At 42.5% G+C, this 22987-nt stretch overlaps 2 protein-coding genes across 5 annotated transcripts in view; both read left to right on the top strand.

Moving 5' to 3' along the window:
* Positions 1-1794: 1794 nt before the first annotated feature.
* On the top strand, positions 1795-10337 carry si:ch73-252i11.1 (WWE and TCCD_inducible_PARP_like domain-containing protein). 3 transcript variants are annotated; one of them, XM_026362645.1, is made up of 13 exons: positions 1795-2143; positions 3323-3458; positions 3568-4345; positions 4444-4494; positions 4611-4737; positions 4862-5027; positions 5208-5334; positions 5434-5530; positions 5648-5726; positions 7593-7723; positions 7871-8022; positions 8127-8518; positions 8624-10337. In XM_026362645.1, exons 1-13 carry the CDS (start codon positions 1872-1874, stop codon positions 8768-8770), a joined length of 2655 nt encoding a protein of 884 aa, XP_026218430.1. In that variant the 5' UTR covers positions 1795-1871; the 3' UTR covers positions 8771-10337. The 3 variants fall into 3 exon arrangements, with proteins under 3 accessions (XP_026218430.1, XP_026218429.1, XP_026218431.1); XM_026362644.1 differs by having other exon boundaries at positions 8127-10337; XM_026362646.1 differs by having other exon boundaries at positions 1796-2143; positions 3568-3928; positions 8127-10337.
* Positions 10338-12846: 2509 nt separating this feature from the next.
* Positions 12847-22987, top strand: part of LOC113163449 (synapsin-3) — a 72534-nt gene continuing 62393 nt past the window's right edge. The window contains exons 1-2 of one of the 2 annotated variants that reach the window (XM_026362078.1): positions 12847-12901; positions 18746-19204. In XM_026362078.1, coding sequence (XP_026217863.1) covers positions 18798-19204 — 407 coding nt within the window. In that variant the 5' untranslated portion in view covers positions 12847-12901; positions 18746-18797. Of the gene's footprint in view, positions 12902-18745; positions 19205-22987 lie in introns of those variants that run through there. The other variant, XM_026362079.2, reaches the window with a different exon arrangement.

The following is a 22987-nucleotide window of genomic DNA, read 5'->3' as shown; positions in this document are numbered from 1 at the left end:
ACAATGCAACATTACACAACTAGTGGAGATGATTAAAAAAAAAAAAAAGGAATGTGATAAATAAACTCACAGCTAAATGTTGCGTAAAGCCACAAAGCAAAGAGTTTAATGCAAAAACGAGGTAAAAAAAAAAAAAAAAAGACATATAGCACCAGTGGGATGTGGTGAATCATATAAGATAGAAGGGAACTTATAATATCTTCAAATGAATCATCTGTACTCCTGTGTGTACAATAAACGCCCCTGTTATTATTTTTTCTTACATTACATGAGAGAGAAAATGTTAAATGTCCAACTTCATTCATCCAGTTTGTGTGTATTTAGGTGTTTACATATACGTTAGGATGCAGTTGTCTCACTGAATAATTACTATTAATAACTATTAACAGTGGACTGAATGACTGTGTGTAATGTAAAATGCGTCATCACTCCTCTCTATTTGAGCATCTTTTCATCTTTATATGTTTTGGTTCACTCTCGCCGCCCTCATTCGTTTTGATAGGCACCACTTTTACAATTACAGCTCTAATAAACCCTTGAAGCTGCGCCCTGTTCAGGTTTTTCCCTTATCTGGATGGAATGGAATAGGTGGTGTTATGTTATGTTATAAAACCCCACCGCAAAGCTTAAATGCATCTTCACTGCTCCTTGTCATACGTTCTCCAACTCTGTGAAACAGGGTTTATTAGTGTTCTTCAACTCGTTTGATGTTTTACTGATAGTGGTGGAGAGCACTTCATCCAAAGTCTCCTACTGGTGTTCCGCTGGGCCTAGATCTGGTAACAGTCCTGTATCACACCTTGTGACACACAACAGAAGCTGCTGGACTGACGGCGAGCTCCTCCTGAGGAGAATTTGTGCCGAACTATTGCGAGCCTCCAGGTCCCATTTGACAGTGAAACTGAAGGGGGAAAGAATGCATTTCTTCCCAAGCAATGAAACCTAAAGTGGCAGCAGATGGTGGAAGGAGGGAAAGGCAAAAAAAATAAAAAATAATAAAAAACAACAACAACAAAACATGTATATTCTCTTCAGGGAGAGGGAGGAGGAACAGGAAGCAATGAGGCTGATGGGAAATGTGCAGCTTAACTTAACGAGCAACTGCAGATCAGTGGAGCTGAGGGATGATAAACGATCATCCTGATGCTGCACATGTTTTTTTTTACACACTGGAGTTAATGAAAGTAGTTTTTTCCATTAATAAAAGAAGAGTTTTCATCCTTTTTGCAATGATATGACTTATTTCTACCATAAAAATCAGGCGTATTACCAGAGAAACTGTCTTATTGATTACTGCTGGGACAGAACTATAAATGCATTTAATGACATATTAGTATTTTCACTGAAACATGATGAAGTGTAGGCAGGAACCAGCCTGCTGTTTAATAGGTGGTAGGCTGAAACACGGCCTGACAGATCACAATAAAGGGATTATGGTAATCATATTAAGAAAAGTGGCAAATGTTTATCTTACACACCCATTGTAAAACCCAGACATCAGTCTGCAAATGCTTGGACAGAAAGATAAACGTAAGGAAAGTAGGCTTTGTGCCAGACAGAAACAGGAAATGCAGCATTGTCTATATATATATATATATTGCTATATATAGGAATATTTGCATGTTACTTTTCTGGTAATCATCACTCAGATCAGTCAGAGCTCATCGGAATGAAAGACTGTATGAAATCATATAACACCGTGACGCCCCCAAGCGGAAAACAGCGGCGTTACAGAAAAAAAAAAAAAAGAAAGAAAGAATTAAAGTTAAGTTTCGGTTTCCAATCATCAGAAACGATACCGAACTTTCCCCCTGTCCGTGAACCCGGCAGTCGCTCCTCGGCTGTGGATAGAAACACGATCAGAGCCGAAAATGATGGAGTCGGAGATCCTAAAGTTTATTTGTGCCAACCAAGGAGCAGTGAACACTGAGGACCTGCTGTTCAATCTCGACGCCGCTAATGTGTCGGAGATCCTTTCTAACCGGGACAAGTTTGTTTCGTGTTGTCCCAGGGGGCAGCCGACGGTGGTGGCCAGGACCAGCATGACACTGTGCAGGCGCGACGGCTGCCAGGGGACATGCAGGGGCCTGCACCTGTGCAAAAACTACCTGTTCAGCGGAGGCTGCAGATTCACGCAGCTCAGGTAAAAAAAAACAAACAAAACAAACAAAAAAAAACAACAACAACAATGTTTGATTGAAGCAGCTGAGTCCTGGTCGGTCTTTAACAGGCCCGATCTCAGATCTGCCTTAAAAATCCAGCCGTGTTGTAGGAATTCAGTGTCATCAGCAGCGTTTCTGGGTGTTTCAAGCAGTTTAACGACGAATGACAGCGTCATTAAATTAGATGGTTTGTTTATTTATTTATTTCTTTCTTCCTGATTTAAAGGCTCCCACACCGTGCTGCGTTCACGTGTTACTAGGGAGTGTCCGACATTCCGCACGCACTTTTACAATCATCGGCGCAACTGTCATAAGCACAATCTTTAGCTTTAAAGTCCGGAAAAGAAACAAATTAGAGAGTAGAGAACAACATGAGAATTACAGAGTGTAATAATAATACGTCTCCTTGTTCGTTGTTTTATTAGGACCATAAAATGAATCGGTGGATTTTGTGGTGCGTTTGAGTCGATCCCGCTCTGTTTAGATCATGTAGCTTAGCTGCATTAAGCTAAGCTAAACTAAAACGAGACCAGCAACATGAGAACAAGGAGATACACAATGAACAAAGTCTGGTAAAATAGTACATAAAATTATACTAGTTATTTTTTTATTATTATTATTATTTGTGTGTTGGGTGTTTTAACTAGCAGCCAGCGCACAACAGGTCAATGTTGAGTCTTTATGCTAGGCTAGGCTAATTCTGCTGCTTTGAACAGGCTACATACTTAATTTATTTGCAGTATTAACATGTGAGGTGTTTAACTGTAATAAGAATGCACGCCAACCTTTTTCAATTGTATCTACTTGTTCCATTAATTATACACAATGATTGAAATATATATGAATATCTTTCTTTATTTGAACACCATTCTAACTAGGTCATGGACCTTGTGAGTGTGTGTCACACACACACAGTTGTGTTGTAATGGTGAACTTCACCCTTCTCAGCGTTATGTTTGAGTCACAAGAACAAACACGCGTCTTTGAAGCTGCTGCTTTAGCTCACATCTGATTATCCCTGTTATAGAGCGGCTGTCAGTCATCACACACTGTTTACACTGGCTTTGTAGGCATGGTAACACACACACACACACACACACACACACACACAATACGCTTTCATATGCACTCAGTGATCGAGTGTGGTGTCTGCCCCGCAGGAGAGGATGCAACTTCTCCCACGAGCTGAACTCGCTCCACAACCAGGAGATACTCCGAGAGCACGGCCTGGAGAGTCTGAGCAGGACGGAGCTGTGCACGCTGCTGCTGCAGAGCGACAACACACTCCTGCCTCCTGTAAGTGTGGCGACATCCGGCAGATCGATGCACAGGAGTTTATTCGCAACGTCTAACATCTGGCTTTGTTTGATTAAAACTACTTTCTGTCTTATTCTCCTTCTTTCAGATATGTTTTGACTACAACAATGGTCTAGGGGAGTTTGGCCGGTGTGAGAAGGGATACAGCTGCAACAGGCTGCACATCTGTGAGGGCTACCTGAACCAAGGCTGCAGCTGCTTCAGGGCTCATGACTTTAATGCTCCGCAGCCATTAAGAAGCCTGAAGGATAAAGGTGTGCCTGATGAACTCTTTCACTCCTTGAAGGCCGTTTACACGAATAAAGCAGCGTTGAGATCATTTAATAGGGCCAACAGGGGGACTGGACAACAACCACGTTCTGACACCACTGCTGCTGCAAGCGGTACTGATGCAAGCAGCAACAGAGGAAGAGGGAGAGGCGGAAACCGTGGCAGTAGAGGCAACAGAGGTAACAGGGGAAACAGGGGAAACAGGGGAAATAGGGGAAATCAGAGCAACCTTCAACAAAACCAACTGGCCCGTTCCTCCAGTGACATCCTTGCTGATATTGCTGGCTTAAATCTGTACACTTTTGACGGACTAGACAGAGACAACAGCGAACTACACTCTTCCACCAGTGACGTCTCCTCTGCTGCCAACGACACTGACACGTGCAGCGAGGATGGCCGGAGCAGAAAACAAAAGGCGAAGCCGAATAAAACTTGGGCAGCTGGCAGAGGGAGGGGGAGGGAGGGAGGTGGCAACTGGGGCAACAGAGGCAACCAGCAGCAGCTGCAAGTAGCCCGCTCCACTAATGACTTAACTTCTGCTGCTAGCGACAAAGGTGCAAACGTCAGTAATGAGCAAAAGAAAAGACCAAGGAAAGGTAAACTACTGTAGCTGCATGGTTTACATGAGAGGGTAAGTTAAAAATATTGTCTGAGAAAAACTGTGTCAAATGAACTGTGTGTTTGTTTCCTTCAGACAAAACAGAGATATGCATGTACTTCATCAAGGGACATTGTAAACATGAAGGTGAGTAATCAGTAATAGACCATAGGAAGCATACAGGACACATAATTGTACTACTTAGTGATAATTTCATTATATGACATTTAAAAGCTGTCATTAATAAGGTTTTGTGTTGTCAGATAAGTGTTTTAAGGCCCATGACAAGATGCCGTACAGATGGGAGGTCAAAGAGGGTGATGAGTGGAAAGCCATGGTTGATAATGAGGCGATTGAGAAGGACTACTGTGACCCCAAAAACACATACAGGTACTTTCTGGTGACATTGGTGACACTGAAAAGCTCTCCTACACCAATATGCTGGTGTCACCTAATTGAATTATGTAAATTGTGAATTGCATGAAATAATATTTCCTCATTTTGGTGTCTTTAGTAGTGGCAGCTCGAGTGTGCATTTTGACACGATGACCTCTGGAACGAAACAAGTGCGGCGACTCTCCACTGTCAACTCCCTGCGCGAGCCGACCTTCATCCACACCACGGAGTGGCTTTGGTACTGGGAGGACGAGTTTGGAAGTTGGAACCAGTACGCTTCACCTGTGAGTAGCTGTGTTCACTTTCAGGACATTTTTCATCTGATAAACAAAACATATGATGATAAAAGGAGAGTGAATACTGGACTCATCCAGAGAGCTGGTGCCCAACTCTCCTAATTCCCTGTCATACAGTAAATGTTGTTTGTCATGAGACGGTTTCATGGTCGTGGTCATGGTTTCTAGGCTGTTGGACCCAGAAGAGCAGCTGCAGACATCGACAGTGCTAAACTGGAGCAGAAGTTTCTGGACAATGACAAAGACGTGGTGGAGTTCACAGCTGGCTCACAGTCATACACGCTCAGTTTCCAGGGTAAACAAAGGTTATGCAAACCATCTCTATGTTTACAGTTTTATAAAAATATGAATATGGTTTATGATGATGGCTTTTTTTTTATTATTCGTACCTCAGATATGATCCAAACAAACAAACAGTATGGCACTAAAAGGCTCGTGAAGAGACGGCCCAGTTTTGTCTCAGCTGCAGATGTTAAAGAAAAGAGAGTGAGGTACGACATCCTAAATATGCTGCACTGTGTGTTTGTGTGTGTGTGTGTGGCCCTTGTTCAACACAGCCTTATTAAAAAGAAAAATAAAACTATAACGAGTTTGCTTTTTGTCTGCAGAAGACCTTTGGGACAATCGACTTTTGCCCCTATACCAGCTCACTGGGACAAGTCACTAGTTCCTACCACAGGATACAAGGTATAGTGAATGCACTTAACTAGGTTTGATAAAGGCAGTAATACTTTTTATTTCCATTCCAACAATCAGTGAACCTATTTTTAACTTTAACTTAAGTTATTAACAGTTTCAATCCCTGGGTTCTTCCATGTAGTCCAACGTAATGGGGACGTTCTGAAGAGCTAACTGAGGATTAAAGCCATAAAGTAAATTTTGGAAGTGATGAGGATCATTTTATATACAAAAACATTTTGCATGAGACCTAACCACAGTACTTAGATGAGAGATGTAGTGTTCCTATCAATTCAATGATTGATTGATTAATAATTATATTGGTAGAAGGATGTTGGAGATGGAGCTGCCAGGCAGGAGGGCAAGAGGACGACCAAGGAGGAGATATATGGATGTTATAACAGAGGACATGAGGTTGGCTAGTGTTAGGGTAGAAGATGCCCATGATAGAGTTAGGTGGAGAAGGATGATTCGCTGTGGCGACCCCTGATGGGAAAAGCCGAAAGAGAAGAGAGAGATTGATTAATAATACAGTATGCTTTAAAAAGGTTTTTGGTGGCATAATTAGATGCTGGGTGACACACATAGGTAACCGTGGTTAAGAGGTACGGGGCGAAACATACTACTGATAACAGAAGGGTCAGTGGCCGTGCTTTAAAAATTGACCATGTACAATAAGTGTTGACGCCACCTTGCATTGAGAACCAGCCGTGTGAGGGCTTCAGACTTTTCTCAAGGATTATTCACGAAGGTTAGTGTTTTAGTGACTGATCAGAAAGTGTGAAGAACAGTGGTTGAAGTCACTCTCCACAAGAAGAAAACCATTGCAAGACTAAACTTTAAATATGAAAAGAAGCTTGATCGTTACTGGCAACTCGTTCTTTGGACAGGTGAAACCAAAATAAACGTGGGGTCCAGCCCTTTTGGTGAGTGGATCTGGACAGGACCACCACGAGAAGTCTGCGAGGAGCTTGGCACAAAGCAAAAACTCTACAACAGCACACGAAAAGTTTTTAAAGAACAAAAAGTTTGACCTATACTGTAGGTCCCGCTGGCTTAAATCCAGTAGAACATCCTTTGGAGTATTTGGAACCTAAAGGTAGCGCAGCAAAACCCTGAAGCCAAAAGCAACTGAAGAAGAACAGCAGAACATGTCTCTGCAGCTTGATGGAAAAAAGGATTTGTCATCACTTAACGTTTTATAGATATTGACTAGAACTCAGCTCTTGTTTTATACTGTAGATAGTTATTTTAACACAGCAACTGTAAAATGCTCATGTTAATCGAATATCTTTTTAGCATTACTGACAATTTAACATCTTGAACTGATCTTTCTGGGATTTTAAAATCTGCAGTATGTCTTTCTGTTCTGTAATTATTTTGTTTCTTTGCTGAGCGACAAATGATCTTTGCGCCTTCAGAGCATCCTGTTGAAACCGCTCCTTCTTTTCTGTTATTTTCTGGGTGTATTTTCTCATACTGTCTCTAATAAACTGTGGATTTTTAATGTGTGCCCTACTCATCATCAGTAATCTGTTGCTCTGTTTGGGAAAAGGATGAATGGAAATAAATCTAACATGAACACAGAGTGTCAGTGAAGTTTGTCGTCCACCTGCAACAGTGGAGTTCCACATTTACAACATCAGCAGCAGTTAAAACCTGCAGATGTAAATGTGCTGATGGAACTTGAACTTAGTCTTTTAATTTAAGTAACGTTCCAATATTTTCACTAAATATGCACGAAACAAAAGACAGATACAATAAGCTGGAGAGAAAAATACAGAGTAATGTTAAATAATGCAGGTAATTGTGCTTTATGTAAATACTTTATGTCTGGAAACATAATTTCATTTCTCTCTGCTCTTTGTTTTCCAGCGAATCCCCCTCCAACGTTTGTCAGAGGAATTCAAGGAGATTGAAGCTCTTTTCTGTAAAACCATGAGAGGCTATGACATGGTGAAAATTGAGAGGATTCAGAACAAGAGTCTTTGGGAAGTGTTCCAGTGGTAACTATCTGTGTCTCTTGCTTATTTATTAAAAACTTAATAAAAAGCAGCTAATGAACGTTGGCAAACTTTAGATAGGACTGTATCTACAATTGTTAGTACAGTGTCAGTTTTTAGCTTTTATTTTTTATTTTTTCCTAAATAAAGGCAGAAGAATCAGATGAAGAACAACAATAAGAATAACAATCCTATGGAGAAACAGCTTTTTCATGGCACCGACTCTAAATACGTGGACGCCATCTGCTCTGCCAACTTTGACTGGAGAATCTGTGGAACTCATGGAACCGCTTTTGGCAAAGGTCAGAGTACCGTTTACTTTTGGTTTGATAACAGACGTGTGTAGTTGTTATATCACATTAAAAAGTATATGTACTTGATTGACTCTGTCTGTATCCAAACCCAGGTAGTTACTTTGCTCGGGACGCTAAATACTCCCACAACTACACAGACTCTGACTCTCACATCAAATCCATGTTTGTCTCTCGGGTGCTCGTGGGGGACTTCACCAAAGGGTCTCCAGACTATCGCCGACCTCCTTCCAAGGATGGCGGGGACGTACATTTCTTTGACAGCTGCGTGGATGATGTCATAGAGCCTTCTATCTTTGTTGTGTTCGAGAAGCACCAGATATATCCCGAGTACCTGCTGCAGTACAAGCCTACGTCCCCACTAGATCCGTTTTATGGTCATGCGTCAGCACCGGCAACAAAACCGGCTCCCAGAGCATCAGTTTATCAACCGAGCACAGTCTCACATCAGCCCAATTCATGGGGTTCAGTTTATCAGCCCAGCACATCCACATACCAGTCCAGCACCCCCTCATTCCAGTCCAGCACCCCCTCATTCCAGTCCAGCACCTCCTCATACCAGTCCAGCACCCCCTCGCACCAGTCCAGCACCTCCTCATACCAGTACAGCACCCACTCATCCACACTGTCTCACCGACCCAGCACAGCAACTTACCAGCCTCGGCCCAGTCCATCTTCTTCATATCCCACGTCAAGCCCACAAGCAAAGAAAAAATCAGATTCCTGTGTCATTGCTTAGGTGCAGTGCTACTTGATGGCGCTTTGGCATAATAATTTGGCGAATGAATAAAAAATGTGCAAAGAGATGAGTTAGGATGACTTTACGCTAAATGTTTATTTGTAACACTAAAATAACTAATCATACATATTTACAACGGTGCAAAAAAAAAAGATGCTAAATTCACGTTATGCAAATGTTAGGGGTTGATGGAGGTGCTAATTCTCTAGGGAACTTCCATGAAACCATTACTGGAAAAAAAAAAAGACAGTGTAATTAAAAGTGGCAGTCACATTTTAAGCAGACGTGATAAGTACGTGGCATTTCCGCTCGCTGTGTTTGTTAATTTGAGGAAGGTTGAGATTCTCCTCATCACTTTACACTGAACCAGTTCTTTCATCTGCTGCTATTTTTGGGAGAACGGAAGTTAAAGTCACTAATCGTTAATTCACCTGTTTGCGTTTACTGATACAGTACAAAACTTTTCCATCTCAGCTAAGCACTGTTTCAATTTTAGTTTTTTTTTTAGATCCTCAAATTGAAAATGTACTGTACTTACTGATGCAGCCTTTGTGCAGTTCTTAGACATTTGCTCAGGGCTATACATTCAAATAATCATGTTCAGTAGTAATTATGAAGAATACATATGTCTCATATTTAGTTCTTACTGCATTAAGAGATGCTGCCACAACACCAGAAGGTGGAAAAATCCCTTGTCAGCATTAAAAAATGTAAAAATAAATGTTTTTGTCTTTATTGTTTTGTTTTATTTTGTATTGGTACAAGGAACTATGGAGCCATGATTGAGCTGTGCCTTCCATACTGTGTAATCACATTCACAAAATGGAAATGAGGTTTGGTTATGTGTATGTAAGCTGGCTTTGTGTTTGGAGTGTATTGATTATTTGAATCAACAGTCTTTAGAGTTTATTATTATTCTACTGCAACTAGAAACATGACCTTTGTCCAGACTGTCACACTGTTTGCAAACACTTGGTTTTGTGCATTGAAAATAAATGTGATGTTCATGTTAACTGCTCACAGAAGTTCAGTTCTAGTTTCAGGTTCACATTAAGTCATGGTGTTTCACACATTGCTGTATGTCTCTGTCTCTCCCTCTCTCTTGTCTCATAAGTGAAATGATGGTGCCACCAGCGGTTGGGATGGACCTCTTAGTGAAATGAGGCAGGGAATGAAAAATGATCAGTATGACTGCTGGTACTTCCTGTGACAATACACATTAGCTCTGCCGGGTTTCCTTACAAACTGTAGAGAGAATGTGAATGTGTTTGTATGTTAAGATGCGGTTTTATTCTAGTGATGCACCCTGATTTCTTTTATACTTCTATATTCTACACAAATGTATTTTCAGACTCTACTTTTTTCTAAACCTGTCGGCTTTTCCTCTGGGTCATGTTAACCTGCTGTTTTCTACTACTGTACAGCACATGTTGTCTTTTTGCACAGTTCCTACGCTGTCAAAGCTTCACCCATGTTCTCGGATCTATGCAAATGTAAAAAAAACACTAAGAGAAACAGAATGAAAATAAATGGTTTGGTTCTAAATAAAGAAGTGTCTGAAGTTCAAGGTGCACTAATTAGTGTTTTTGTGTTAATATTAGATCCAGCACTACATGCGTCATTACAGGTGATGCTCATGTCAAACAGACAATTATCACCTGACTTTGCAGTTCACACATCATGAACTCTTTCAGCTCTTCCAGGCTTCCTATAGTTCTCGAGTGCATGTATGTGAATGACGTTAAACTACACCGTGCCCTGTCTGAAAATCTCTCCCCCACTGTTCTGACTGTGCTGTGAATCGCAAAGAGACTATTCCCAGGGTGAAAAAGCATCTGTCTATCGCCTGCACTACGTCCATTTCCATCAATGCTTCATTATGCGTATGCTGCCCATTAAAAAGCAGCTGTCCTGTGGGAGATGCAGCTGTGCCCTACAGGCCACCCAGTGACAGTAAATATCCACTGACACTAACCAGCCTAAGCAGCCACTTCCTGTCTGACGCTGGGTGTTTTCCCCGGTTACACAGAGCAGATCCTTCAGAGCCAAAGTCTGCGAGGACCTTCCAGGCCTCAGAGTATCGGAAAATCAGATTTTCCTGCATAGCGTGAGGTCATGAATTAAATATGACTCCTTCCCTTTTGTTTGTGTGCATCCCTCCTGGTGCTTGAGGTGTTTATGTTTGTGCTGAGTCACGGTGGCTTAGTTCCAACCGATGGAAGACCACTACAGCGGCAAAACCCCACGGGGAGTGGAAGAGAGTTAGGGCTTCATTTGGCTGAAAGATAGAAAGAGGGTTTGTTGAGTTTCTAAAAGGAAGGATAAGCTGCAGTCAGCAGATCTACTGCATGTGTAGCATCTATCAACACAGTTCAACAGTGCCTAATATCACTTAAACATGACAATATTACACTACTACTTGTTTGGTTTTTTGGTGGTTTCTGTCCACTTGTGGCTGTTGGAAGTTTCTTAGAAATTGTTTTGCATCTCTTTGTGGCAAACTTGTGTCTGTTAACTGAGCTCAAGCAATATTAACCCTTCCCCTCATATAGAAGCTCTGGCCCCCCAGAATGGGGATCTAGTCCGTGCAATGGGAACACAATGCTGCTGTGAAATAACGTCCATCCTCTGAGGTTGCACCATCGTGTAAGCTTCTGTTTTGTGCAGCTGCTGTGTGCAGATGTGTCTTGCTCTCGTTGGATGAGTCACGTTTGTGCTGCATGTTGTGCTCCAGCCTGTCTCTCGGTTCTTGTCCTAGCAGAGAGTTGGTTATGTCACCATTAAAGGGCCAAAAGGAGTCTTAACACTGAAATATACAAACAATTAGTTCATGAATTTGTCTATAAATATCCCTGTTGATGGATTTTACTGCAGTGTAACATTAAATGTAGAACGTCCATCATTAGTTACTAATGCAGCATCTGTGAACGTGTTTGCCCCCAGAGAGCTGGAGGCAGTACCACAGGTTCTCATTAAAGTGCAATTAGCTCCAACACAATCACAGGATTTGCACCTTCATTCACTCAGTTATCCATGCATTATTACATCGTCTTAATCCAGCTCCGTGCGTTGAAACGGGTGTGTATCAAGTGCCATACAAAGATATGATTGTTGTTATCAAAAGAGTAGTTATCTAAATAACTCACCTTTAGGGTCTAAGATGGCAGTGGCTTGTCTTTTAACACACAACCAACAGACCAGAGCTGTTCACGGCGGCGTCACGGTTGCAGGCGGTGGCTTAAAAGAGATTAATGATGTTGTTATTACACCCTGTTACATCAGTGACAGCTGTGAGTCGGCTTGTACTCCTGCACCTAAGTGCCATCATCAAATATTTACCTCTGTTATAGCAGCCTGACAGATGTCTAAGTCATTTCATTTCTATGTTTAATTTGTTCACTAATTATTTTATCAAAAATAGTAGTAGCTAGTCCTGTTGGAAGGCAGAAGGACTGAGAAGCAAACTTTAGGGGGATCATATTTAAAGCAGTGTTAAATTATTTTGGCCACTAGGGGGCAGTTGAAAAAAAAAACATTATATTAGCAAACAGGAAGCGAGTGAAACAAATGAATCTCCACCTGATACAAGTCTAATATTCATCCTCTGCTGTCTTGATTTTGGTCTGAAAATAATATTAATAATGACATAAAATAGCTAAAATCTAAAAATTTTTTGCAGAGTCATCTGCTAATCTCCTGTAGGTTCGTCACTTTAAGTGTTTATTTTCATATCAAGCACATTTCCAGTCAAACATAACTTTAAAAATGTTCAAATATTCCCAAATAAATAGTTGTTCATTGTCTTTTACTTTAGGGGGAGATGCTTAATTACAGGCGGCTGTGACCAATGAGCTGCACGGAGCGACTGCGGTAATGATGCGCTGCATCCCCTCACGTTCCCGGCATGCATTGTGGAGGAGAGAGAGAGAGAGAGAGAGAGAGAGAGAGAGAGAGAGAGAGAGAGTGGGGGGGGGGGGGGGGGGCTTTGGCTGGGAGGCTGAGGAGGACCCGATCACAGCAGAAGAAGAAGAAGCAGCACCGGTAGAAGAAGAAAGAAGGAAAGAAGAAGAAGGGTCCTCATCCGACACTGGCTCCTCATCATCATCCTCATCATCACTAACAGCCGCTCAGGTAAAGAGTGCGCGTTTCTTCCATCCTTCCTACGTTTGCTTTTTTTTTTTTTTATTGTTGTCAGCGTGTGTGTGTGTGTGTGTGTGTGTGTGTGTGTGTGTGTGTGTTTCCCTGCTGCGGGCTGTGCTGTTTGCACAATCACCTGCATCTTTTCCGGGTATTATTATTATTATTATTATTATTATTATTATCATTTATTTTGAAATAAGATGTGGTGTAAACGCAGCGTTTGGATGTGAACTGATGTTTGATCGACAGGAGCTGTGTGCAGGGATTCCCCCCCTCAACACTGTCTCTGCTGCCCATGGTCCAGTCACTTAGACTAGAGGAGGGAGATGTGTGTGTGTGTGTGTGTGTGTGTGTGTGTGTGTGTGTGTGTGTGTGTGTGTGTGTGTGTGTGTGTGTGTGTGTGTGTGTGAGGGGATCCATTCCACGATTACCAGCGGAAAAGCAGCTGAATGACAAAGTTTCCTCTCATAATAGGGGACACACATCAGCCTTTATTATAATCATTTAAAGGGGAAACATCCCTTCTAAAGATGTCACACTGATTCCTAAAATATTTCAGCCCCAGTTGAGTTTTTTTGAACTTTACATCATGATAATGTCCAGCTTTAACCCCTATTTAACCCATATACTGCTCAATAAATAATGTGAAATAATGCCGGGGCACAGAAGGCGGACAGTGTCTTGTCTCTAAACACTTGGATCATTTATCTCCCAGCAGATGCCCTTCAGCATGAAAGGCTCGCTGCAGCCATTAATGATCCTATATGAGTTTTTTTTTTTTTTCGAGGGAAATGATAAATTGTAAAATAGCTGTGACCTTTTTGTCCTTAATTAGCTGGTTCACTGGTCCTCGGTGTGCGCCAGACTTCACGCTGCACAGAGTCCGGTTTGTGATGGAGACGCAGCTTGTAGTAATGTGGGGGCTGGTGAATGGAACTTGAAATCAATATGCTTCTGATGCTGTTGATATGAAAATGATTCATAAGCAGCCTGTTGAGTTGATAGTAGATTGTGTGGAAGTAGGTCACAAATTGACGTAATGTTTGACAGCTTTTAAAATCTTGCAAGTTTGCATGAGAAGCATAAACCTGGGTGTTCACTGAGCTGAGAGGGGTGTTTGGTTTTAACCTGATGGCTTCTTGAGATGGTTCTGAGTAGCCCAACAGCAACAAAGTCTGAGTCTGAATCCCTCATGAGTCACTGTCTGTGTGTGTGTGCGGATACTAATGTGAGGTGTCTGCAGTGAGAAGTGCAGTGAGGTCACATGCATGGTGACACCCGGCCGGGACTCCTCGCCTCGCCGCCTCGTCACTGCTTGCAGACGCTCTCGCCGCTGTTGTGTCGCTGAGCACACTCTGATGCTGCAGTCATGGAGTTTCACAGTTCCGCTGTGATTTTCTCCTTCCTGCCGGGTCGTTTTGGAAAACACGAGAAGCAGCGAGGTTTTCAGATTGCAATTTAAGCTCCTCCACCGTTTCTCAACTACAAGTCATTTTAGTGTTGTAATAATGTCCACGTTCTCCTTTTTGACGTCTTGTGTGAAAACGCCTGTAATGTCCCTACAAAATAGAGGCAGCGCACTGAAAGCATTTCACAGCATGTTCCCCTTTTTCACACAGGGAGATCAACAGCCTAAGCCTAATAACGTCTTCACAAGCTGGCACTTTACAAGTTTTCTACTGTCTGATGAGAATAAGCGCCGAGCGTCCACACAACCTCCCACAACTACTCAACACTGTCTTCGCTCTAGACGTTTCAGCCGCTGCAGAGGGAGCGAAGGGTTTTAGCTTTAAGTTCATGCCAGTGGCAGCCATTTATGAAGTGTGTGTCTAGTCTACCTCTGATAGACTGACTCAGCTCTATATATCAATAATCACCTTTATTTGGTGGAGAAATTCTAGTAATGACTTCCAAAATACAGAGCGAATACTATTTAAATTCCTGTAGGAGTCACATGAAAATTACACAGCCACATATATCAATGTTACCCCCACACTCCTTGTGTGGTAGAAAGCTCTACCGAAGCTTATGTAGCCTCTTAGTGCACTCCTCGTAGCAACATAAGAAGGTGGCACAGTGCTAGACCCACAATGATGAGTCATCATGTTAGCATCACTGTTCCCTGCAAAGTAAGAGTGGTGTTTTACTTAGTTGGGCTACTGCATTGGACCCAGGACTAAAACTCAATTTGCTAAGCGAATGTAAAAATGCTGCATCTCATCTGCTGTTAAAATGATTGTTGAGATGATGTCCGAGCAGTGCATCACATAGAAACTCTGTATACAAGTAGTGTGAGAAGCCTTCCAGATACAAACACTGGTCAAAAGGACATGATAAGGCTCGTGGTGTCACTGAGAAAAGGACCAGTAGTCAGAAATTAATGGGAATCATCCTCCATCCTTCAATCTGACTTGGTTAAAAAGTCAAGTCAATCATTACTGATGTTGTGTGTGTGTGGAGTATATCATGTCAAAAAAACAAAAGCCAAGCGATAAATAATCCTGCGGCGAAAAAACAACGGTAGCCATGACAACAGTTCTGACTCCATTGAGTTTTCACTGTAAAACTCCAGCATCAGCTGTCATAAAATATCCATCTGGAAGCGAGACCCACATGTTTATTTCCAGTTGTCCAAAATGCCTCGGGGGCAGTCTGAACGCTGACTTTGTGCTCACCCACCTCTCTTCAGTTTGTTTTTTCTCGCTTTGACTTGAGTCCAGTAGCTGGTTACACCCCCTTGCCCCTCAGCTCAGACTGTCATGAATAATAAAAGCCATGTTCGGGTGCTCGTGGTGACACACCACACACCAGGGAGCCACACACTGATCCCTTTAAGCCTGTTACAGTTCACCAGTAAAGTACGTTGACTGTTTGTGTGTGTGTGTGTGTGTGGGTGGGTGTGACGAAGGTTCTGGTCAAGAGAGCTAAAGGCAGCCATCATTTTAGATTAACATTCCTGCTAGTTCATTAAATGTTAATCTTGTCATAGTAAATGGAATCACTTATACACATAACATGACGTGAAGGTTTATAATAAACTCCAACATGAACCATAACCAGTGCTAAACCCTCCGTCTGTTGGTCATTATTGGATCATTTGGACATGTAAAGTGGGAAAAGTGAATGTTACATTTATCAAAAAAGATGGGATGACACTACTGCATGTCCCCGTCGCTAATTAGTCAACAATCCTCTCAGGCGTCGATGTGTAAATTCACACGGAGGAGCCATTCAGAATATGTGATAGATTTAACAGAGGGGCCAACGCCGTCTCTTGTCATCTATCTTCATCAATTACAAGTTGTTGTTGTTTTTTTTTTTAAATATAGAAAAACACACGCCAACACACACATCAGCAGGGGTCCTAGAGTGTGGTGTGGAATTATCCCGTTCTTCCCCCTCATTAGAGAGCGGAGCCTGTGATTAGCGCTGAGCCGAAGTCTTCTTTGCTATGTTATATTTCCTTTATGCACTGCTTACTGAATTTCTCATCAGCGCTCAACATTAGGTTTTTATTGGGGCGCTTTGAGGTCTGGGGCTGTCCTCGCACTGATGTTTGCAACCAGATCTGCAGTAGCAGAGCACGGGGGTTCCCGTGGTTTTCTCCCACTACTGCAATGAGGGACTGAGAAGCAAAGCCTATAAGGAGTGAATAGCTTCCAATGTGCTCAGGCACAGAGGAAAAAGCAGCTTACAGGGTGTTGAGAAAGTGGAGACTGTAGCATTTCAGCAGACAGTATCAATCTGATCGTTCGACTTAAGTCCTGCCACTTTGCCCTTTAAGCTCCTCAAGCATAATTCCCACAAGGAGACCCCTTCTCTCAGTGATGGGCTTCTCAGCTTGGCTACTGGAAGGCACTTTTCATCTCCTGTTTTGGTGTTAATCACTGTGACAGGGAGCATCTGTTTTGTTAAAATGTGCCTGGGCAGAATCTGCAGACTCATTTATTAAAGGTTTGCTTTGATGAAGACATGGTGCCACTTGAGGTCAGATTTCAGGTCTTGGTGAGGATACAGAAAAAGCTGAATTTTATGCGCCAGACTGCAATACTAGAGCTGCAGAGGGCACAGTCAATGAGAGAGAAATTGTAATTTGCTTATTTTCTCATATTGTTCCGTCTTAATGCAGCAAACAGCCGTAGTAGTTTGAGCATTTAGCCAATAAAGAGCAAGATATTTCCCTCAGGAGTTGGTTAGTCCCATCTACTTTATAAGGTGAGAGTAGGTTGGTGTTATGTTTACAGCTTATTCTGCTTTAAGGACTTATTTCTTTTTATGGATTCATGGGTCTGGGGTGAAGTCCCACACAGACAGAGTGGGAAGTACTAACGCATCATTAGTGATGTACTTTTCAGGCAGTAACAATATCGTTCAGGTTTGCTGAACTGTCACAGTCGATGGGGTTTGAGGTGCAGAGACAGAAGAAGACTACAGATCCTTCCCCATCCTGCTCACCGGTCTCTCTCTCTCTCTCTCTCTCTCTTTCTCTGCAGGGAGAAAAGAGAATTCCCCCTTGAGGAATCTGTGCAGTATTGGGAAAAAAGAAACATTACACAACAGCTATGATTAGTACTGTTCCTAACCACAGTAGTAGAGCTGCATCTATGGAGCTTACATCCACGAGTCTGTCAGATTTCAGTTTCTTGCTGACAGGTGATTATGTAGAAGCTACAACTTTGACTCTGCACAAAGACCTCCTGATGCTGATCATCCGACTACATTCATGTGTTCCTCCTGCTGTGGGCTCCTTAGACCCTCCTCCCCCCCTTCAAATTTCGAAAAACACAGCCGCAAACACCCGGCACGTCCTCCTGAGATGTGACGCCTCAATAAGAAATGCACTTTCATCTCATCCAAGCTCCATTTACTATGAGAGCGGCCTAGTTTTAATCAGGTTTAAGGGGTTCTTTTCTCCACAGCTACTATGCTTGCTCCGTTGCGGCTTGATAGCTAATCTGTTTGAATGTCTCTTCTATGCCACGCTGGGTTCCATGTGTTATATAACTGCTTCCCTTTTTCCCAGCGGGCTCTATCTGTTTTACAAAGAAATGAGCTGTGAATCACTGCTTCAACTTTGCATCATCACTGTTGTGTCACTGAATTATTTTCCAGCGGTTGCTGTCCCACCCTGCCTGACTTAATCTTATGCAAATCGGGATTAGCAGCTTCATAGTTGCTATAAAAAAAAAAAACACCTCAGAACACTGATTCACTATAACAAGTATATCACATTTAGTTTGGCACCTTGCTCGATCTGACACTTCTAGCTGGATGTCTCTCTCTCTCTCGTGTCATGTCTGCTAATTAATGCGAACGTCACAAAATAAGCGTGTTTAACACTTTTCACCTGTGCTAAATTTAGATGTGCCACACAATCTTGAGCATTACCTGAAGCTTTTTGAATCCTATAAATGAAATTCCACATTGTTTGTATTTACAAAATATTTTACTCACTTGACAAACTGTATAAAAAAGGCAATTAAAGAGCATAGGGAAAGCTGTTTGCATATTTGGCCATTAGGGGGCAGCAGAAAATATTTCATTAATTAGACATATGTCAGCCTCCATTAAACATTTACCTAGACTTAGAAGGAGTTTCTGAAGGGAAGTACAGAGTTAATTGATAATTTTCTGTGGGGTTTTTTTTTCCCCCATTATGTGCATTCATTTGCCAGGTTGCTATTGTTATTACGAGCCAATAAAATACTGATTAGTGCAGCTTTAATATGATGTATTTTTCATTAAAACAGGATGTTAGGGTGAGGCAAATGCTCAGATTTAACCAACATTGTGAAACTGATTGTAAACATACCCTGTCTGATTTGCTTTCTCTAGGATTTCTTCCCCTTCATCTCACCTGGCCTGACCGACCCACCAGCCCATCACCATGAACTACCTTCGCCGGCGCCTGTCAGATAGCAGCTTTGTGGCCAATCTTCCCAATGGCTACATGATGGATCTGCAAAGGCCGACCCCTCCTGGTTCGTCCACCTCGTCTCCCGCCTCCCCAGCCACAGAGAGGCGGCAGCCCCCTTCTGTCCCGAGCCAGACCCAGGGCTCGGCCCCGGCCCCGGCCCCGGCCTCGGGCGCGGGCTCAGGGAGCTTCCTCAGCTCCTTCTCCAGCGTGGTGAAGAGTGCGCAGATGGCCCAAAATGTTGCCGCTGCTGCACACGCCAAGTCGGCGGCGGCGGCGGCGGCAGCTGAGGGGGCCTCTGCTGGAAGCACTCAGCCAGCCAAGCCTGTCATACGCAAGCCCAAGATCCTGCTGGTGATTGATGATCAGCACACAGACTGGTGAGTGCAAGTTTCATGGCGTGAACAGCAGACTTTTACATGTCACATCACTTTCCCAAACCATTACCCAGCACAACAGATAGCCTGATAGACTGATCTTTGAGTTGTTTTTAAGGGTCACGATACCCGAATCGTTCCTGTTCACAAAGTGTAGCTCCTTCGAAATGTTCCGCAATGGTTCACAAAAGCCAGAGAGCATTTTAGCTTGCACCTCTACAGTCCCGCTACAGGAAGCAAAGTAGTATGTGGAAAATGAAAGATGACAGTTCGACCTTTGTGTTCTGAAAGTAGATCTATTTAAACTGAATGTGCACGTTTGCTCTGCCCAAAGTTCACATTTAAACTTACCAAAACTGAAGTATTAGCTGAATAAACCTTGTTAGCTTGCAAATCAACACATTTTCACTTCTCTGTTCAATGTCGACAAAAACAGAAATGTGGAAATGGGAGTTCTGCTGTGGGTATCTTGATGGGATGCTGCATTGACGGGAACACTGCCACTAGGCAGAGAGATAAACTTTTATTTGTGAAGTAACTCTTTAACATGCTGTTTATCAAGCAGCTTTTAAACTAATATTGCCTTTGCGTTTTTAGATTAAGCTACATTCTGTTTTACGTGTGATACGTTTTGAAAGGAGGCCGTCATCTTTTTGTTTGTGATAAACTTGCGTCCTTGGTTTTAGCAGAATCATGTCATAGCTCTCTGGATGCTGGAGGAGAATTGGCATGGCAACAAGAATAAGGTCCTTTGCTTTGGAGATGAAAGACAATTAAATCAGCTTTGATAAGAAGATATGGGTTCATCTTTTATCCAAAGCACGTAGATTAATGTTAGAGGCGGATGTCAGCTGCCTTTTTGCCGCACACAATCGAGGTATTAATTTGCAGGGCTGCAGTCAAGACATGCAGCAGCCAGTATACCCTGTTTGTTTTACACAATCAATAAAACACTCTCCCATTTCATGAATTGTTATTCTGTTGCCTGACATTTGCTGGTAAATCGACCTCAGCAAAGCCGTTATTAGCTATTTCCAGCCCTTTGAATTTATTGAAAGAATTAGAGGGGATCATTATGTGCCGAAGCATCTGTATCCGAGGCTCTGCGGGGAGATCGAGCCGATGTCTAAAAATGATCACTAAATTAAAGCGCCCCGCTGATAGATGTGTCAGAAGAATCTAGAATGCTCTCCGTTTTCTGAAAAGCCGGGCAGCCTGTTTAAGCCAGCTGGCTGAAGTCTCCAAAGGGCCCGTTCCTCTTCGCACCCTGGTGTTTTTGCAACAAATCGTCAAGGGGATCCTCATCCTCCCTCTGAGGCGTCCAGGCTCATTTTGTCATTCGCTCTTAGGGGCCGTCCTCGCTCTTGAGAGAACAGCAGGGTTTTTTTATTCACCTAAACAAACTATGAAAAGAGAATAAAGGAGCCTCTCACAAGCGGTCGGCTGCTTTTTTAGTACCTGTACAATATAATGCAATCCAGTGCAACAGCACTGCAGTAAATCCTACTTTTGAGATGTATTTAATATTCGATTTTTGTTGAGACTATGATTTAACATTGTTTATTCGGTTCTGTGTCAATCTGAGCTTGTAGTTTGTGGCGCTTTAGTACCGGATTGGATCATATTCTTATGGATCAAGTAGATCTATCTAATTTCAGATGTATTTAAGGGATTAAATGATGTGCGTTCCTGTACTGTAATGATTCAAATACAACTCTGGGTCAAAATGTGTTTCATTTATTGCTACTTTCATGTTCATCTAAAGGGGGAAGGAATTGGGTTGGATTTGTTTGTCCACCGGGTGGCACTACAGTTCAATTAAAGCCTCACAGAAACCTCCTTGTCAGTTCTTCACATGCTTTGTTGTTTCTGTGTTGAATTGAATGGCTTTGGCCAGCAGATGGTGATGTCTGATCGCATGAAAGGTTAAAAAGAAACGCTCCACCTGAGCTATTTTAACAGTCTGGACTTAGTGTTTGAACTAATCCAAAGCAGCTCTTCTAAGTCAGAACGCAATTTTGGCCGCAACACCAAAAGACTGGACCTCACACTGAAATGAGTTTTGTGAAAGAGCATAATCTCCATCAGCCCACATTTTTAGCTTTGACCTTAAAGCGGAGTCGGACAGTTTGTCCATAATACTGGAGGAGACGATCTTCAACTAGAGAAAGCTTTCACGTTGGTTTCATTTCTGGTGGTCATATAAAAGAAACCTCTCTTTTCAGCAGATAATGCACTTTTAATCTCTTCAGACAGTTACTATGCAAAATATTGTTGGCACGTGGTCAGAGGCTGTGATGCAGCGGCTGTTAAAGATAAGATGGCAATGTAAAAAAAAATTGAGTGAGTCTAAATCACACATCTTTCTCTAACTGTGAGCTGGAGTGTGTCATGTCATAGAAATGTCCCAGAGGTGTCTTTAGAAGCTGCAGGGAGTATGAAACAGCCAAGTACAAGTTATATAAAAGTCAAGTAAAATATTTGACTACTGCTTTGGCAACATGTTGAATGTGCGTTGGATTTTTCTGTCACTGTGTATGCTTTTAGGACAATGTGAAACCTGCTTTTGGGCGACTAAGCCTTGATTAAGAAACATCAGGAAATAGGCGTATTGTGTGCTTCTTTGCTGTAGAAATATCTGTGTGTGCTGCTGAAAAGAAATAGATAAAAGTTTGAACCACACAGGCAAAGTCTCTAATTTATGTTATGACTCTTTTTTTTTTTTTTTTAATCTATCATGTGGTCCACAAGTCTTCCAGCAGTCACTCTCTAAACAGATGTGTTGTGCTTCTCATGCATTTCCATAAATCAACAGTGATCTTATCCCATCTGCGGTCACAAGTTTAACCGAGGCCACAGCGAACAGCAGAACTGTTTTATCTGGTGGAAAGGCTACAATAACTAAAGCCACAGCACATTGTTTCTCCGTTGTTGACAAATGTACGGCAGATAAGTGGTATCAATAAACTGTAACCATCTAACATCACCCACGTCTTCTCTCTCAGGAGCGAAGACAACCACACAGCTAAATGCTGTGGCCTACCTCCTGTAGGGTCCTTAAACAAGACGTCTTACGCGTACCCTGCCTGCCCTTGTCTCACTTGTAAGTCGCTTTGGATAAAAGCGTCTGTTAAATGACTATATGTAAATGCAGTAGTTGTTCTGAAAGGCCACTTTAAAACTGGGGTGAAATTGCTTTAATGGAGGTGGTGGAGATGCAGTAATCATTTAAATATGGGAATATGTGAAATCTTTACATAAACATGTAAAGATTTCTGTTGTGTCCTGAACATTTCCTTGAACTTTTGCTACAATTTGGAACAGTTTACTTGTTGACTTGAAGGTATGCACGTACCAAAGTGGAAGGAAAGGGGAAGGAGAGGGTGTCAGTATGTCCATCGCTGGCTGCCTTGGGGTTGAATTTCCTCCTGGCCATTCCAGCAGAGAGGCTGAGGTCTCTGGGGAAACGCTGCTCTGTCCTGACAGGCTTGGCCTGCAGCAATGACTGATACACAATAGCAGTACACAGCACTGAGGCAAAGACTTCGAGAGCATCACCGCCACCACCCTTCGTTTCTGTCTCTGTGTCTCCTTCTCTCTCTCTCTCTCTTAGGCTGACATGCATGACGTTTTGCCAAGAAGCTGTCAGTCTGTTTGCACTGTGCTCTGAATGATATGAGTGTCTGATTGCTCAATTCAGCCGTGCTCTGGCAAAGTATTAACTTCTTTATACACCTTTCTCAGTAATGTCAGGACTTCTGCTTGCCCTGCGTCATTTGAAGAGGG

Source organism: Anabas testudineus, chromosome 23, assembly GCF_900324465.2.
Source record: "Anabas testudineus chromosome 23, fAnaTes1.2, whole genome shotgun sequence".
Lineage (NCBI taxonomy): Eukaryota > Metazoa > Chordata > Actinopteri > Anabantiformes > Anabantidae > Anabas > Anabas testudineus.
The sequence above is the reverse complement of the archived record's forward strand: the minus strand, read 5'-3'. Positions and strand labels throughout refer to the sequence as shown.

Bases quoted from the DNA above. Each gene is read 5' to 3' on its own strand.
- si:ch73-252i11.1 (XM_026362644.1), top strand. From the start codon at position 1,872: ATGATGGAGTCGGAGATCCTAAAGTTTATTTGTGCCAACCAAGGAGCA. The intron at 3,459-3,567 runs GTAAGTGTGGCG...TCCTTCTTTCAG, and splicing joins ACAACACACTCCTGCCTCCT to ATATGTTTTGACTACAACAA. The intron at 5,335-5,433 runs GTAAACAAAGGT...TTCGTACCTCAG, and splicing joins ATACACGCTCAGTTTCCAGG to ATATGATCCAAACAAACAAA.